Source organism: Aythya marila (genome assembly GCF_965140915.1).
Source record: "Aythya marila genome assembly, chromosome: Z".
NCBI lineage: Eukaryota > Metazoa > Chordata > Aves > Anseriformes > Anatidae > Aythya > Aythya marila.
The window spans coordinates 48,350,302-48,368,731 of record NC_139080.1 but is presented as its reverse complement, the minus strand read 5'-3'; the positions used below and the strand labels follow the sequence as shown (position 1 = coordinate 48,368,731).

The 18,430-nt window shown below is 45.7% G+C and overlaps 1 protein-coding gene across 1 annotated transcript; it reads right to left on the bottom strand.

Annotated features, from left to right (window-relative positions):
* Positions 1–8,925: 8,925 nt before the first annotated feature.
* GADD45G (growth arrest and DNA damage inducible gamma) lies at positions 8,926–10,658 on the bottom strand. Its single transcript, XM_082782849.1, has 4 exons — positions 10,502–10,658; positions 10,288–10,389; positions 9,976–10,189; positions 8,926–9,612 (listed from the first exon to the last, which is right to left on the bottom strand). Exons 1-4 carry the CDS (start codon positions 10,552–10,554, stop codon positions 9,502–9,504), a joined length of 480 nt encoding a protein of 159 aa, XP_082638975.1. The 5' UTR covers positions 10,555–10,658; the 3' UTR covers positions 8,926–9,501.
* Positions 10,659–18,430: the final 7,772 nt, after the last annotated feature.

The following is an 18,430-nucleotide window of genomic DNA, read 5'->3' as shown; positions in this document are numbered from 1 at the left end:
TTTTCTGTGACTTTTCCGACTTACTTTTCAAAGTAAGTTTTTTTACTGTTACCTTAGAGAAAGAATAAATGCAAAGAATGGTTAAAAAAAAAAAAAAAAAAAAAAAACTCTAAGAAATTAAAAAGGCAATGAATCTTTTAAGGATAGGTCACACTTAATAATAATATCTTTCTTTTTTTCTTTTTTTTTTTTTTTTTTTTTTTTAATAGCAACTCATGCACCAAGAACAGCATAAATGAAGGGACTCAGGTAATCAGATTGAATCCATATTTTCCAGAACTGTGAAGCCCATCTCTGGTACTTGGAAGCAGAAAGTTTGTAAGGAGACACTCCTCAAAAACAAGTAGGGCTGGCATCAACACACTTTTAACAGGGATGATTATTACAGGCAATTAGGCTACATAATTGCCCTAGAAGAGGAAATCATCTGCTGCTAAGAAACAAAGAAACCTTAGTTTCTAGTAGCAGCCCTACCAGCTGATGTGCGTTGCTCTGAAAAGCTTTCCCGTCATTTGTATAAGTGTATTTGGTAACCTCAATTGCAGGCTATATTCAGTTTTTCATTTCAGTAAACAATATGCCCATGCCAGATTAAAATGTTACTGCAAAAGCTGGATCAGGTGGCTGCTTTCTTCTGCACTTACCAGAGAAAGAATTTTTTATCTTCAGCTTGTGGAAAAAAAAAAATGCAGCTTCTTATATTTTCCCCGAGCCTGGTGGTTTTCCCTAGGGCTTCAGGCAATTGTTGGTTATCCATCCACGTTCTGCTTTCAGCAGGTAGGTGGTCAGATACATTTAGGCACACCAGCTGGGCTGTGGGAGCTTGGTGAGGCTGGGGCAGGGCAGGGAGGAGAGCCCTTCCCTGGGGCAGGAGAACAGGGCTGGGCAGTCCTGGGGCAGGAATACCCCTGCAGCCACCCCTGCAGCAACAGTTGGTGAAACATTTGCATCCTTGTCCTGCTTTTTTTTTGCAAGCAGGTACTGGCTCCCTCCCCGCAGAGACCTAGAGGGGGTCACCAGGCTGCATGGAGAGGTGCCCGGAGAGCCCAGCCCATCCTGGCCCTGCACAGGGAAGCAGCATCTGAGAGCACTGCAGAGGCAGCAATACAGGATGTGGGCCTCAGGGGGAGAAATGCAGGTTTGGAAGGTGGGAAACCAGTTCTTGCAAAATGCCCCTAACCAGCTGAGGCTTGGGAGGTAACGTCAGCGCTCCTGGGAGCAGAGCCTGCTCCAGCACCTTCTCCACAGGGTCCTCCTGGACCTGGCCTGCATGGGATTATTATCGTAATTAATACTCTGCAATTTGCTCCAAACGACACACCACAGTGAGTTATTAGTAATGCAGGTGAAGGTACAATGAGGCCAGCCAAATGTTTACCTCGTCAACAAAGCATGGTGTCAGGCTCAGCTCCATGCGGGCAATCACCTTGAGCTCACCTGCTGCAGCGGGGTTGCTACAGCATCTGTGAGCTCTGGGCCTGGTTTCCCCTGCATGTGTATCTCACAGCGGATTATGCATGCTGCCTGGTGATGTTTCCATGGCTGAAGCATTAGGAAACCCTCCCTCCAAAAAGGGTTTTCTGGAGCCTGTAATATGTTATGAGCACACACTGCAGGCTTAGCACCAGTCAGGGCACTGACCTGCTCTGATCTATCAGCCAACAATTTTTACAGATCTTGCAGAGCTTAGCTATTTTCAAGAGCTCTGGTCCTATGGCAAGTTTGGGCAGCCATTATCCAGCCAGTTCAAAATTCCATTGTGGAGCTCCTTGTAAGTGGCTCAGTGTTGCAATTGTGGCTGTAGGACAACTTCTCCTGCCTGCAAAATCAGTGGCACTCAGCCACAACTCTCTGGTCATGCTTCCTCAAGAGGCATTTTCTGCTGCTTCCATGGCTGGGTGAGGTAAAGCACCACTTAGCTCCTCTGGCAAACCAGGCACAAAGCTCCATGTATTTCTGATTGTTCAGATATGGAATAATTAGGATGTCAAAACTGTCTTATGCCACAGCTTTTAAGAAGCACCATGCTGTGTTGTCCACAGCTGCTTTGCAAGGCAAGCTCTTGCACAACTCTCACTCCCTTCCTGCTTGAATCGTCTGCTACCTCATCAACTCCTGCACCTCAAGAAGAAAAGCTGTGAGCCCTAGACACCAGTGAATTAGCAATTATTGAGAAGCTTAGCAGGAGATAAATAGCTCTTTGAAAATGCAGTCCAGACCCCATGGAAGAGGTAGGGGTGAGTTCAGTAACCTATTGCATGGTTTTCCAAGAGTTGCTGTCATTTTGCCATGAAGTGACCTGCCCAAGGGGAAATGTGTAATGCAGCCAGACCTTCATAGCACAATATCAAGGTTTTGTTTTTGGTTTTGTCTTTGTTTTTCTGTAAAAAGTACTAGGAATTCCATTCTGCAGCAGATTTCCAAGGGTCATTTATGTTATGACAACAGATGGAGCAGAACACACAGTGATAAAATACAATTACACTTACGTGTAAGATTTGAACCATTCTGCATCTCCTTCTTGTGTATTTGTGCAACTATCCATTTTGGATGTTCATGGGTGTGACACTCCTGTATGCAATGTGAGGATATGTATGTTGCATTTAAGTGCATGCATTCTGTCTTTTCTGGAAATAGGCCTAAATTATTAACAAAAAAAAGAAGAAAAAAAAAAAAGAAGAAGAAAAAAAAAAAAAAAGAGTAGCACTTCTTAAGATGTATTTAAATCAAGACAGCAGATTCTGGATTGGAAGATGCTTCTTTCCACAAAGACATGTCATCTACCTTTGCTTTAGCTTACACTTGTTGGCCAGATGTTTTGAGAGACATGCAAAAAATTTTTGTCATCACATTTAATGGGAAGACAGCATGCTCCTGTCGATCATGGCCCAGAAACACAATTAGGCACCTGGTTTTGAGCACCTGAAATCCAGTACAGCGTCTGCAGGGGTGAGCAGCTCTCGGCACAGGCAGCTAGGGTTGTGTACAGCCCATCTGTCATCCCTCTGCAGCGTGCCGGGTCAGGCAGCATCCCAGGAACACAACCGCTCAGTGCACGCCATGCGTTGCCTGCCACTGGCTTCTTCTTCAGCAGTTCATTTGAAGGGCTTTCTATAGCACTAGAGAAACAGAGTGGCATGGAAGACAGAGAACATCTATATTAATGAAGAGTACAGCCAACCCACTGTAAAACTGTGCAAAGGTCTACCATCTTCCTATTTTGAACTACACACAACTAGCTTGCACTTATTGCTCATTTTCCATAAACGTGCCTTTTGCAGCATGAGACCACCCATAATGACAGCAAGTTTGTTTTGTTTTGGTTTTTGTTTGTTCGTTTTCAATGCAATAACTCTTAAGTGTAGAAAAAACAGCCTGCAACAAGGAGTTTGCTTTTAGCACAGGCACATCTGAAGCAACAGCAAGAGGTACTAGGGGCATTGGCACTGACATAAGATTACATGGCCTCCCATTTGGTAGTTATCATCTCCTGCCATGCAAGAAGACGCATCATCTCGTTCTTATCTATATTAAAAAGATGATTTGTGAAATTGTAACAATTCAGCCCAGTGATTCAGATCTTGCTGTAATATTTTCTGTCAGGATACGATCCTACTCATCCTTATGTCATCTGGAAATCATCTGCACGTATTGCATATTTACATTGACAAAGACAATCCAGCTGCGTGATGAGTGGCAGCTGCAGGGGACAGGTTGCACCGCGGGGACAGCCCTGCTTTGGCTGGCATGGGACCCACGGGGTGGTCCCAGCTGCCCCCACGGAGCGGCGGGGGAGGATGGCCACGCGTGGCCCGAGGGGACACCTGCTCCTCAGGCGCAAAGGCAGCGTGCCAGGAAAAGCTGTCCCAGTGCTGCCAGTTGGGCAGTGCTGGTCTATTAAATTAAAAAAAAAAAAAAAAAGTACTGGCAACCGCTTCTAGAAATAGTCCCATTCATTGTTCTTGCCTCAGAAACAATTACGTTCGGCAAGCTGCTGCCAAAGCAGATTTTTAACCCTGTTAATTCAAGAGTATGCAATTGTTTGAAACAAATTGGTATGTATATTACACTGAAATCTCTTCTTCTGTGAAAAGTAGGCCAACGTATTTCTCTTCTTTTATTGCCAAGATGGCCAATTTATTCTTAATCAGCAAATAATTGTGCTGTATGTATTTCAAGTGTGGTTCTAAGAACTGAATGCTCAACAGCAGCTGAAAAGCATTAGGTGGTCACTTGGAGTACATCACCTGGCTTGGTTTCTTCTGAAATAAATCCTGTTTGCACGGTCCAAGTCGGTTCTGCCATGTGAACCAAAGCAGGCTAGCAGTCGATGACCTACAGATTAATTTCAGTTACTCTTCCAGCCCAAAGCAAAGCACTAATGCTGTTGTGCTTATGGTACACATGGTCTAGCTGAAGAATAAAACATTAAGTCTGACGTGTGAGTCTATGGCTATATACCTAAATTACCTGGTTAGTTGGAGGGCTTTAGCTGCAGGCCCCTAGCTGAGGATGTAGGCATCTGAATGTGCCCAGTAGGTATCTCCTTTTAGTGCCTTCCTTTTGGAGGCCAAATCTGAATTTTTCAGCCTTAACTACTTGCTTATGAATTTAAGTAGAAATTGCTATGCACAATTGCTTCCTATTGATGTCAGTAAGAAGGTGACCACCTGTGAAATCTAGGCCACTACAGCTTGGGCACTCCAAAATAGGGAATAGGAATCAAACCTTACCTTCACAGTGTGTCAGGGCAGTAAAAAGTGCTTCTGGTATTGGAGTGCATCTTGGATTTTTTTTGTTTAATATTACCACAACATTCTGCAATAGATTATAACGTGGGACTTCTTGCAGGGAGTCAGACCAATTCTTCTTGGAAAAAATCATGTGTAGTGGTTTTTTGTTTTGTTTTGTTTTGTTTTTTTGTTTGTTTGTTTTTGTTGGTTTTTTTGTTTGTTTGTTTGTTTGTTTGTTTTGTTTTTTTTTCCTCATCATCTGTTGCAAGCAGGAAATATTAAATCTCAGCAAACCTCTTGCTTTTCCTCTATAGCTATCTCTCTAAGGCAGAAACAAAAACAAACAAACAAACAAAAACACTGTACAAACTAGTGTTGAATCAGCACTATGTGCTCACACTAAAAGTTCAAAGCCATGATTTAAAAATAAAATGAGGTGTACAAAGAGGACTGGACATGGAGAAAAAATAATCATTTTGTGCACTTTACACACATATAAAAAAAATCAGAAAATAAGCAGGACAAATTAATCACATACCAGTACAGTGCGACATTGGAGATCTTACCATCACTGTAACAAGCCTAAGATGATTATACTACTAAAATCATCAATACATTCAAATAAATATGTTGTACACACTCCAAAATTTTGCACGTTTTATTTGCAAAAGGACACCTTATGGTAGGACAATGAAGAATAAGCAGCACATTCACTCATTTAGCACGAAATAATTACACATAAAGTACTAACTCAGCTTTTCCAATATGTCTGCATGTCCAGACTTCACAAAGTGAACAAATCACACCTGCCATGATGAAACAGATAAGAAATGAGCAGGAACCAAAAGCTGCTTTCACGAAAGCCTGTGGAAAATGTGGCTATGGCTTGGCGTACCCTGCGTGGCTCCCTCTTCCCTGAACATGGGTTTTGCCAGGGCTGCTTTACAGCAAGCTGAGATCTTGTGGATGCGCAGTCATGAGCACAGCTGACCGCCACGTGTGCCCCTACAAGGGCTACAGTATTCATACATCCTTCCCCACACATCTCTCCTGACCACACGTGTGATGGTGTTTGCTTCCACTAGTAAAATATTTTCTCTGTGCTTGACATGGCATAACCTGGGCACACACGGCTCTTTCCTCCTGATGACAGGGGATCTGAGAGCTGGAGCTAAAAGATGTGTTGACATGAACCAGTCTCCTTTACATGCCTGACAGTGGTGCTGCGGCACGTTTCTGTCATTAGAGCTCTTGCAAGGACTAGCTCCTTGCAGAACATATGTTAATTTTAACAGCTTCCCTTTACCTTCCCCTTACAGACTCCACCAGTCTGCAGAACTCCAGCCCTGCAGCAGGGCATGTCACCTCTCCTTCCCTGAGTATCCCATGCTGAAAACACTTATTTTTCTAGTACTTGCACAGATTTTGTGCAAACAATATTCCCTGCAGTGTTTTGCCTGCCTCTTTCTAGTACACTTTTTAGTAGCTGCATTTTTGTATTTTCTACTCAACAGCAAAGAGAAAGTATTGTTTATATAAACCCTGATCAGATGATAAGGCAGGTAACAATATAGCATACAGGAAAAGGACTGGGCATCTGAAGAGAAGATCACCACCGTAACCGCAAGAGAGAGAAAAGCAGAGTGATGCACTTAAGTGTAACAGGAAGAAAACAGAATTAAGAGAAGGAAACAGAGAGCATGCGAGGGGAAATTCCTGTCAGTCAGTGCTGTTTGATGCTGAAACAGATACCTAGGCAAAGAAACTAGACCCATTACTCAAGAAATTTTAAATGAAACTTCATAAATTACTACATGAAAAAAATAAATAAATAAATAAATAAATAAAGTTCAGTCCCGGAAATGCAGACAGCACAACACAAACGCCTATGATTACAATATTCGAACACATGGTTTTGATGAGCTACTGTCCCCTCCCCTGCATGCCTGATGAAGCCCCCTGGACACCTGGTGAGCCCACCAGCACCTCCCAGGCAGCTGGCCCCACCACCCACAGCAGTGCCCAGGTCCACTCTGTCTGTCTGTTTCCAACAACTGTGTAGCTGCTCGTTGCACAGTTATATATGAGCACATAAAGATGAAGCTTGCTTGATGCCAGCTGCTGAATTTTTGCTACATTAAGTAGCGTTGATCGTTAGAGATATTTGCAGCAGTACATAACTTGCAAGTCACAGCTGCTTTTGGCTGTAATGCCATATTAATAGCATTTCCAGGCTAACCTGGGCTTCATGCTGTTCCTGCTGCACTGTTATCTGCACTGAGCCAGGAGGGATTTCAGGAGGGTCACTGAAATAGGAAGAACTTTGTGCCACACATGAGGCACAGTTCGCAGCTTCAGAAGACTATAGGAGAGGCAAAGGTCAGCCATCCATCCTCTGCTGCACTGGAGGCAACACCCTCACAATGGTACTTTGGTGTTGCTTCATTAATTTCATTGTTTGCCGTGTAATGTGTTTCTTCCATAAAAGCTGGACAGTTAAGCTTCGTACCAGGAACAGCTATCTGTGCCTATAGTCTCAGACAAGCTAGGCACACTTTTTCCCTGCTTTACTCAGTTATATGTGCTTGAGAACTTCCTTCAGTCTTATCTGCTCCGGCTTTTGTTTACACTACCTGAGTCTTTGAAGTGCTGCCTTTACTTTACATAAAAGCTAGTTTCAGGACAGTTCACATTAATCTGTTCCTGGCTCTGAGAACTGATTAGTCCCCAGAGAGAGAATAAAAATATGTTTCTTAGCTGTAAAACCACTGGAAATGAAGAAACTTTGCATTTGCTCAGGGAAAAAAAAATACAAAATAAACCATCAAAACATAATAAATTACAGCATCTGGACCTGGCATTTTCTCTGTATCAAGGCAATTGCCTTAAAAGCAGTTTCTGTCAGTGCCCATCACAGTTGCAGGAACCATTTACCCTCTTAGCTCCTGGGTGCGACTTTCCTCGAAGTGCTGGAGCAGAGGGGCACCAGTTGATGCGCACCAGTGGAAACTCAGGCCACCTGAGCCCTAAGCTCCACAAGTAACAGTTGCAGGTCTGAGAGCTGCAGAGTTTCATCTTCAGCCTGAACTCCTGGTTCTGTTGCTTCATGCAGTCCCTCATGACACAGTAACAAAGGCCGACCTAGTACACCACTGGGCATATTCCAGGAAAGCTAGAATTGAATTTGAACTTCCCCTATCAGGAACAATGAAACCAAGAGCAAGCTGCTTACCAGAAACTGCAACTGTTCGCACACACCCAGTAGAAATTACCACTTTTCAGCAAGTGCTACTGTCAATCTCTGCAAGCCCGGCCAGAGGAAACACAATTCTAATAACTGAGTATTTTTAGTGCCTGCAGAGGAAGTGAATAGTCTAGCATTCTTGCTCTCAGGAGAAGGGATCGGTACTATGCCATTTTAACGTCAGACACTGGGGCACTGATTTAGACTCTGCACAGAAATGGGATGATATTTTTTTCCCTTTTCACATAGAGAAAAATTGGTCCCCCCATATTAATTTTTCATGACAAGATCTCTGAGAAAGGCCACCCCATCCTTAAATTGTTTTGGACTTAATTTGGAGTTGTCGTGCAATTCACTTTCACAAAATTGCCTTCTGGAGTGACAGCTCCTATTGTTGGAGCATATGGCAATCAGAGGGCAGCTTGTGGCAGATGTGATGTTTATTCTCTATTAGCTAGTTTTCAGTCTAACTATGTCATTCTAGTCAAAGCAAGTGTAAGATGTATTTGACATCTAAGGAGTTCTGCAAGCCCCCATCATGTCTAAACTGCTTCTGTCAAGTGGCAACACTGCAGCTCTGAATGAGTAAGTCATATTCAGCAAGTAATGATGCCATTTACTGGAGGTCTGTATTCCAGAAAATCCATGTTCCTAACATGTATTGTGTTCCTTCAGCAGACTAGAAAGACCACCTATTACAATAAGTGAGCTCATTAAGCATGCAGCTCCTTAGTCTTGCAAGCTGTTGCGATAAGCAGCTGTTGCAGAGGGTGAAAGGTTGAATTATCAACTTGGAAAGCATAGCTCTTCATTCAGCTGACCTGGGAGAGAAAGTGTTTGAGCAATGGCCCCGTTGCTGTGGTATATACCTTTGACTACAGCCCACGAGCAAAATATGAGTGGTATTTCAGTGACATGCTTCCCCACCCAGTAAGCAAGACACTCCCAGAAATTAATTGTCAAAAATTTATTATGAAAGCTTCAATAGCAGCAAATATTTCAATAAAAATTATTGCATTATTAAACCAGTTCTGCAGAGCAGCCCAGAGGCCTGTTGAAGTCTGTCTGCTTTAAGAGTCTCTATATCCCCCTTAGTAATCAGCCTCTAATAGTCCATCAAATACTGGAACTTCCTTTTCTCCGTGTTTTATAGACAGTGCCAACAGTTCTAGTTACAGCACTCTGTCCAGTCCTTCTGTAAAGTTTTGGCCCACTTCCCCCAACTTTCTCTGTCTTCTGAAACAGCTCCTCTCGACCAGGAAACTTGCAATACTTGTTTCAGTTCCATGGTATGCCAGCCTCCCCGCCGCAGCTGCAGCCTACTGAGGCTCACTGGTGGGGTGAGCTGTTCTTTTCCTCTTTCTCCTCTGTAAGAGCCCACTGCATGCCAGTCTGAGTGACCTTAATCCAGTCTCTTGACCAGGCTAATCCATGGAATCAGCAGCTTGTTGCACACTTCGGTGAACCAACACCACGTTGAGAATGCAACAAAGGTTTCAGCCTCCCCGGTGCGCTGGGTCACCATCACTCGGGCAGGGTGATAGTTGGCACCCACTCATTGACATTTCGGCTCTCTTCACAAAAGAAGTTCAGCTTTTCTAGAGCTGGGTCCTTCCAGCCATCCTCATTTGGGTTCTGCAAGAGGAAAAAAAAAAAGTTGCACACCATGAGAACTGCCTGCCAGCTGAAGTCATTACATTATTTACAGAAGCATTGACTTAGTAAGTGAGGTATTTTCAGATAGCTTCTGTCCCAGCACGGGGAAAGCAGGAAGCAGAGCTGTCACCCTTGCGGGCAGAGGAAATCCACAGTTACGAGAAACGTAGCCTACTACTACTCAGCAGATTGGCTCTCAGGCACATGTGCCAAGTCCCCTTTCTCTGCCCAGAAGAGGATCCAGCCACCTGCAGGCAGCGTGGCCACCCTGTGCAGAGGCTGTGCTGCAAGCAGCAGCGCAGAGAGCCCCCCCCCAGCCCCTCGCCACCCGGGGACACCCACCGTAATGAGGATGCAGTGGAGGTCCCGCGGTTCCCCATCCTCCTCACTGGGCCCCACGACCGCCGCCAGCTTGGTCACGTCGTTGACCCGCACGATGTCGATGTCGTTCTCGCAGCAGAAGGCCTGGATGAGGGTGAAGTGGATCTGCAGGGCGATATCCCCCTCGTCCTCCTCATCGGCCGCCAGCACGCAGAAAGCCACATTGTCGGGGTCGCTGCAAGAGGCGAGGCGCGGCGTTAGGCTCTGCGGACCGTGCTGCAGCCCCCCGACAAGCCCAGCCCGGCCCGGCCCGGCCCCCGCCGCCCTACTTACACATTCATCAGCTTGGCCGACTCGTAGACGCCTGCCGTGAGGCAGCCGCGGCGCTGCGCCGACACCAGCAGCTCGTGGAGGGCCTTGCCGGCGCCCTGCATCCTGCGGGGGGAGACGGGCACGGTCAGTCAGTCAGCGCGGCGCCAACGGCCTCACCGCCGCCCAACCGCCGCAACGGCCGCCCAACCGCCGCCCCACCGCCGCCACTACCTACCAGTCGCTGCCCGCGGGCACTGGCTCCTGTCCGTGGGTCTCCTCCAGAGTCATAGCAGCGGGTGGATAAGGACAAGCCGCGGCGGCGCCGATCGCTCCCAGCCGGCACCGAGCCTCCCGCTGTGCTGCGCTCGGCTCCGCTCCGCGCCACCCGCCGATCCGAGCGGCTCTGCGCCGCCCGCTCGCCGCCCGCCCCTATTTATAGCCCGCGCGGCCGCGGCGCCGGCAGCTGCCGGCGGATGCCGCGCTCCCATTGGCCGGCGGCGGGGAAGGGGGAGGGGGCTTTTGTCATGCTAATAGGCGCGCGCCGGCGGAGGGCGGGAGGGAGCGGGCGGCTCGTGCCGGCAGGACACGTGGGGCGGGGGAGGGGCGGCGGGGGCACGCGCCGGGCGGGGAAGCCCGCGCGCGGCCGGGAGGGGGGAGGGAAAATGGAGGAGGGGGGGGCGGCGGCAGCGGGAGCGCGCACGGGTGTGTGAGGAGCCGGGCGAGCAGCCGGCCCCTTGGCGTTTAAAAGCACCTCCCTGCCACATACACACACTGAGTGCACCCCCATATATCCCCCAGAAAGCGCCCCACCGAGCCCAGCACCCGCTGCAGGCAGCCGGGTGCCGTGAGGCGTGTGGGGAGCCCAGCAGTGCCCCGCTGCCCGGCTGCGGCTGTGGTTTCAGTGCCCTTCCCCTCACGGTGGAAACCAAAGGTGCTTAAAACGGGCAGAAATCAGGCCCAGCAGCCTGTAGCAGATGCAGTAGGTTAACACGTGTAAGCACCGAAGTAACAACCCCAGGCGTGCAGGCGTATTGGTACAACCGCCCTTCCACACTTAGGCCTCCATGTCTTGCCTAAAAGCCTTGGCGTCAGGGCTTCCCCTCACAGCAGCGCTCACATCGCGCCGTCGTTCCCGTCTCTCCTGGCACAGACGGTGCCGAAGGCCACAGGGCATGGCCAGACAGCTGGTCCAGCTCGTTTCAAACCAGGGTGCCAACACTGGGCCTCCCAAGCAGCCCCGGGGGTGCAGGAAGGAGCTGTGCCTGCCCCTGGTCCCGTCCCTCTTTTTCCTCAGGTTTTGAAGCAGTCAGCTCCTCGGGCTTCGTTGTCTGCAGAGCAAACTCCAGCTTCCATGGACATCATGCTCCACTGCTCACTTTCTTGGTCTTTGCCTCCCGTGTCTTTAATATATAGGAAAAAAGAAATCCATCTTTTTCACTTTTTAGCATTGCTGCCCACAAACACCCAAGTAAGTGTGCTGAATGTTTTGCTCTGGCAGTGGAAGTTACACCCCCCATTGTCCTAGGACGCTTGAGCACGCTCAGGTGGATGTAAGTGTCCCCAGTGCACTTACAAGCCCAATGCTAAGCACCAAAATTCACTCCTGCAAATGCAGCCCCGTATGGTCTGTGCATTTGATGGGAAGCTGAGAGGCACCAGTTCTCTGCTGGATCAGCTGCTGAGTGCTGGAAACCATCCTGCAGATCAGGGTGGGAATATCACTTGGCAGTCCTACTCAGGCAAGAATAAGTGGATTTTGACATTAAATTTGACAGCACCGGTATAATGCCAGTGCCACTTCCATAGCAATAAAAAAAAAAAAAAAAAAAAAAAATAGTTGGCCTAAAGCTCTTGGGTTTTTTACCGGCAGCTACAGCATATGAACAAACACCTCTCAGACAAACGTGATGCTGCATTCAAAGTAAAACTCTGACCTCTGGTGGACTTGTAAAATACTACTTCTACAAAAAATAATTGCCAGCCCAAAGGCATATGATGCCTAGATTCAGTGCCTGATCTCATCCCCTTAATGTTTCTGGTGAAAGCTTATGGGAAAAAGAAAACAAGAAAACAAAACAAAACAAAAAATCAGTGTTTCTTCGATGAAGAAAGCCCTTAAAACAGAAAACGGGAAAACAGCCTCCTAATCTTATAAAAAGTCAGATGCAGAGTATCAGGGAAATAATAATGTATTCAGTTACGACAAAGGCAATGTAATGCAGGAAATGCAGGAAAATGCAGGAAATAGCAGACACGACAGCAGATAGATTATTCCCTTGTTTTGCTGGTAATACACATGATTTTGTCACAGTTAAGTGAGTAACATAGTAACATACTGCCAAGCAAAAAGCAGCAGACATCACTTTTGCCTAAGGGAGAGGAGAATCCAGACTTCTGCACTGGAAAAAGCAAGCTAGCAAGGTAGCAGCTGTCCCAGACTTGGGACACTTCAGCCTGTCTGGTGCTTTCCTGGCTCCTGCTGCATGCCTGGAGTTCCCATCTGAAAGATGCTTTTCACCGAGAGATACTACTTCTCCTTTCGGTATAGGTGGAGCACCTCCAACCCGAAATCTTTTCAAAACCATCAGAACTTCTCTTCCTGTTCCAGTCCTCCACCTGGTCAGCCCTATTGTCCTCACCCAGCAACCTTTTTCTCCAAATACTGCGTCTCAGAAGATAAAAATGAAACCAAAAACCTCTCGGTGAAACCTGCAGGTTTGAAGGAGTAAGGCAGAGAGCTCCCTCTGCCGATACTCTTTGCTCGGTGGCACTTTAACCACAGAAATGTCACCTGCCAAAACCAAACACCCCTGATTTATAGGTATCAAAGACTTACGGTATCAACAATGGTTACTTTATAGGTATCAACTTAGGTATCAACTTAATGAGAAATAAGGGAATTAAGACTTTCTGTAGTGCCTTCTTTTTCCAAAATAAATAAACCTGCACATTACAAGTCAGGGTTGAAAATGACACTGTGGAAATAGAAGCAGTATTCATCTACATTAAGTGTTTTACAGTTTTATTTAAAAATGGAGTATTCCTACAAATATAACTGAAGTGCTGTAGGAAGGACACCACTTATTTGGCTACATAGACCTTATTATTACAGGATGTACTGCAGCTGAGCGCAGAGCCTCCACTTCTGTCATCTGTTCAGGTTTTGAGCTAAAAAGAGCTAGAGTACCTCTTGCATTAATTTTGGTTGTTTGAGGTTTTGTTTCGACAATGGCATGCTGCATCGAGTGTTTGTGTGTAGCCAGAAGTGTTTGTTTGTAAGTGTTGCTGAATCCACACCACTAGTGCATTTTTCCTCCTGCAGATGCTAATCTTAAAATAAAGCAAGAAACCAGAAGTGTTGATCTAATAACAGAGGAGCGCCTTTCTAATAATAGATGAATGTTTCTCTCCTGCTCTAAGAAAAGAAAGGAGTGCTTTAGAGGTTTTATACAGGGTGGCTATTTTTAGTCAACTCTTTCCTTTTATATAGGTGGAATGTTGAAAGAGCTAATTTTGAAAACACATACTTGGACCGGGTAAGGGCCCTCTTAGAGGAAGTGCCAACTACCGCAGAGGCCAAGGGAAGGGGAGAAATACTGCACCCAGCAGCTCACACTGGAGCGTTTCTGCATTCCCTGCCTGGTTTTGCTGCAGAGGAGCAGACACCCCTACCTGGCAATGTAAACAGACATCGCTGGCTGCCGCACCTTGCAATCTGGCATTGCCCAACTGATGAAGCCTCCTGTTTGGGTTCTGCACACAGCTGACCGTCCTTGAAACTGGTTGATTAAGAAGGCTCCTTCATCCCCTTCTCACCCCAAACAACGTGCTTTTTTTTTTTTTTTTTTTTTTTTTTTGCAATGAGGGCAGATAAGCCTTCATTGGCCTTCATTGACACAATCAAACAGAAGTATTCAGAAAGCTCGAGGCTCAAGCACTTTTTCCTCCTTGCAAATGATTTCTTATGTGGTTGCTTACATTCTTATACTTCGTTTATCTAGCTGTGTGGTGCCTGAGTTAAGGGTAGTCAAATGTATTGTCTTAAAGAGCACTGCATATTTGGGTTTCGTGTTCTAAACAAGACATGCATCTTCTGCCTATCTCTGCCCACCAGGAGTCACTGATGTATTTACAGACAGAAGAGGCTTTCCTTTTCATCTTTATCTTCAAAAACTTAGCAGCACACCAACTTATGTTCTCAAGACACCAACTGTAGTGTGCCTCTCAAAAAAAAAAAAAAAAGGAAAATGCAGAAAAAAATACAGTCTTGCATCATGCATTCTGTATTCAGACTGTGCAAAGCTGCAAATGTGCAAAGATCATATGCCTGGGCTAGGTACTACCTAGCCTCCTTATGCCAAAATCTTCATAATTCATACCCACCAGAGAGCAGGACAGTCTGAAGCAGCTCACAGGGGGTGGTGGACAAAGTGCCAGGGGACCTGCTGCTTCAGCATGACCCCTGCCTGGGAACCCCTCAGAAACTCTGGGAGGAATGGTGGATTTTTTCTGTTTCCTTCTCCTTGTTCTTCTTCCTCCTCTTCTTCTTCTTCCTCTTCTTCTCCTCCTCTCCTCTTCCTCCTCCTTCTCCTGTTATTTGTTTTTGGTGGTGTTTCTTTTGGTGTTTTTGTTGTTGTTTTTCATTAAGATGTGCTGAATGCCAGGTTTTCTTGCTTTCTTTCTTTCAGATCAAAGTATTATCAGGCCAGACTTTTCAGGATCAGTCCTTTCCTGGGATTTCTACGTGTCTGCAGGTCCAGCAACTGAAACCTTATTGTGCATTCACAGCAGCTCTGACTGGCTGCTGAATGGCTGGAAATCCTAGACACATTCACAGCCCATATGCACCACGGCTGCATAACACCCAGCTCAGAAAGTCCTATGTTTTTAAGCCAGATTGGACAGATTGTGCATGCATGTTCAATTGAAGTCTGCTTGCCAGGAAGCCTGCAGTGGCAGATTTACTATCCCTGAGTGCATACCTTTATCCAGGAATGCCCGGAAACCTTGCTTAGGAGGGTGACTTCAGACAGACACTCAAGTTTAGTAAATTACATAAGTGACACTAAAAATAGTGTTTGCTAATAACGCAAGCCGGAAGAACAGGGGCAAATCCAAGCATCAAAAATCCCAGGTTCTGAGCCTCCATCCACACAGCACTGGAGGGCTCTGGTTTGTGCCAATAATAGTCTCAAGTGAGGCTCAGTTACAAATAAGACCAAGAATTTCTTGTGGTGTAGCTGTTTTTCATCTGCACTTCCCTTAGTTCCTTCACATATTTCTTCTGCCATATCCATTAATCTGTTGCACAGGGGCCCCTCTCTTCTAGTAGAACAAAGATACTGAAAAACAGTCTTGCTCTGCTCACTCTCCAGCCCAACCAGAAGCTATTAAAGACCTCTTTGAGTGACAATGTCAGCTTTCCCAGTGCTGATGGCTCCTTAAGATGCCAAAGAGAATTTTGGACAGCTGAATATAACTTGGTCAGCACAATGTTAAAGAATATGATTTTTATTTTGTCTTACACTGAACTTTCCTATGGATGAAAACAAGAGCTAAAAATCAAATGCTTGAGAAGATCTCTGAGCTGTATGTTATAATGAAAGAAGAACACAGTCTTCCCTCAGTCCAGATGCTGACATAATTATTAATTTTACTGGGTAATTCTGCAGCATGAAGAAATGTAATTCACAAAGAAAGCAGATGGGTGGCCCTACAGTGAGTGCCTCTTGTATCTCAGCATAAAATTGTCTAATCAAACATTATTGAAGAGATGTGCTTGACTGACCAAAATAATCTGGTCATTCATTAGTCCTTTTGTGTCTTCTGTCATGGGTGTAGTGAAACAGACAACTTCAGAATGGAGACTTACATGATCAGCCTAGATCGTAAATGAACTCCAAGCTTCTCTGATTGTATTTTCCCATCTTCAAAAAGCACTATGAAAGTGGCTTATATATAAGCAGTTTAGACATGAGGCCTGATGAGTTAGTTTATCATAATCCTTTCCTTTAAAACAAACAGAAAAGTGAGAATAGCAGAAATCTTTACTTGCCATTGTTACCTGCCAAGACAGTTCTGCATACTTTCCCTGACCATAAGCCACAGCAAATGAACATATTTTCTCTTTCCCCCTCACCCACCTTAAACAGAGGCATTTACTTAAGCTATAAAGAGGTAAATTAAGCTACTGCTCCATGGCCATAGTGAGAAGTGTGCCCTGAATGCCCCCCCCCACCCCCAAAGCTGCACCCTTTGATAGATACAGTTACAAAAAGAAAGTGATGACAGTTAATATATGTGCCAAAATATAACCTAACATTTAGATGCAGTCCAGTCCTGAATAGAAGGCCAACTGGGAGTTACTGATTTTTAAGTTCCTGTAGTAGGACTACTATTCTTGGCTGTCACAGTTTACTAGTGAAGAGTTTTATTCAGTTCGTCTCAAAATTCACTGGGATAGTTTTAGCTAATTTTATTGAAACGTGTGTATACCAACTGGCCAAGTATTCATTATTCTTTGGTTGCTTTTCACATTTTAGCCTTCTCTTGTTCCTGTCTTGTAGTTTCTTGTCATTCTGTCAAGTAGCTGTATTCCTCAGTCAGTCAGCATGGGATTTTGGAGCAAGCACACAAATCACAGGTTTCCCTCTATGCATCATGAGTTCATCTGGGGTGTGCGGGGAATGACAGATAGGTGTACAGAAGGAGGAGGTGCCAGGTAGCCTTCATTTGAAGCATACATTGTAATCAGTTGCCACTCAGGGCATGGGTATGATGCTGTCTTCAGAAAATGTGGATACCTAAAATCTCTCGGACCCCAGACAATTTGTATATGACCCTGAGTACAACAGAGGGGCAGCACAGTAGCACTGGTAGATGCTTTTATTGGTGATTAAAAATTTAGCATCCACACCAACAGCATGAGGTCCATCAGCTATGATTTACTCCTGGCCTCTGACACACACTCCGAGGATCAGGTATGTGGTCTGCAATAAACAGCCCTGAGTGAAGGAAGCATTGGTCCTCAGTAAGGGGACCAGAATGTGCCAGAGTCTCTGAGCAAGACTCTCTCAAGCCCAAGGTATTTGGGGGTTTGGTGGGCAGAGGGACTACCTACTGCCTACCTGTACAGACTGAAAAGAGAGGGTGTAAAGTACTGCCCATGCCAGTGTAGTGCGTGGTTTGAACCAAGGACATTCCCAGGCAGAGCTGCTGGCAGCCCTGGGACTGGAAACCAGGACTTGTGGGACCACTGAGCAGGGACTTTTCTGCCCAGCTGTGAGGGATGTGGCAGCAGGAACAATTCCACCTCCATCCCTGGCCTTCCTAGGCAGAACAGCCGCACATGGTGCAGGGTCTGGCTGTAAAGACATGGGCTGTGCATGCAGGCTCTTGGGGCTTGGCTTTAGGGGGCAGGTTTGGCTTAGTTATGGAGCAGCAGCACTCAGTCTGATGTTGTTCTAGACATTGACGTCGGCAGGAATTCAGTTTTGGAAACATCGCTAGTGAAATCTGAGGTGCACAGATAGAGAGGCTTGAGGATTAAGAATTTTGCTCTTCAGCTTGTACCCACCGTATCTCTGCCCTTGAAGTCTGTTTGTAGTTGTTTACCCAAAGCCATATATCAAATCTTTAACTGGGCAGGCAGAGGTACTTCAAAGTCCCAGACAAGTTCACTGAGCAGTGACTCCTCTCCTCATGACTCCAGGTTTGATAATTCATTTTAGGTCAGAGTATCTCATTTCCCAGTATGCAGCTCTGACACTGTAATTTGTCTAAGAGTGATAAGAGAGGCCATTAGCAAGCTCCTTTGTGCCTCCAAAATTTCTGAGAAGGAGATAAGGATGCTAAAGTGGTCTTTCATGAATCATCCTGCACAGTGATTTCATCCTCCATATTTAGGGGGGAGAAATGATTCAAATTACTAGCAGATGCACACTGATCTAATCTCTTGTTTAGTAATCTGCTAGACAAATGCTAAAATAAGCAAAGGTCTACCGGCTTTCACAAGAAATGCTTATGACAGAGAAAAAATTCACCTTATTTTTTTAGGGTGGTCTTCTTATAGTATTCACTTAAGGCAAAATACTGTAGATGCATTTATTGATTCATTATCGCTAGATCTTAAAGTTTGCGAACTCATATTCGGTCTTTTCTGTAC

Excerpts from the sequence above, each read along its gene's own strand:
- GADD45G (XM_082782849.1), bottom strand. The coding sequence starts at position 10,554 with ATGACTCTGGAGGAGACCCACGGACAGGAGCCAGTGCCCGCGGGCAGC. Across the intron at positions 10,390-10,501 it reads GTGCCCGCGGGCAGCGACTG|GATGCAGGGCGCCGGCAAGG; the intron begins GTAGGTAGTGGC and ends CTCCCCCCGCAG. Across the intron at positions 9,613-9,975 it reads TCCACTGCATCCTCATTACG|AACCCAAATGAGGATGGCTG; the intron begins GTGGGTGTCCCC and ends TTCCTCTTGCAG.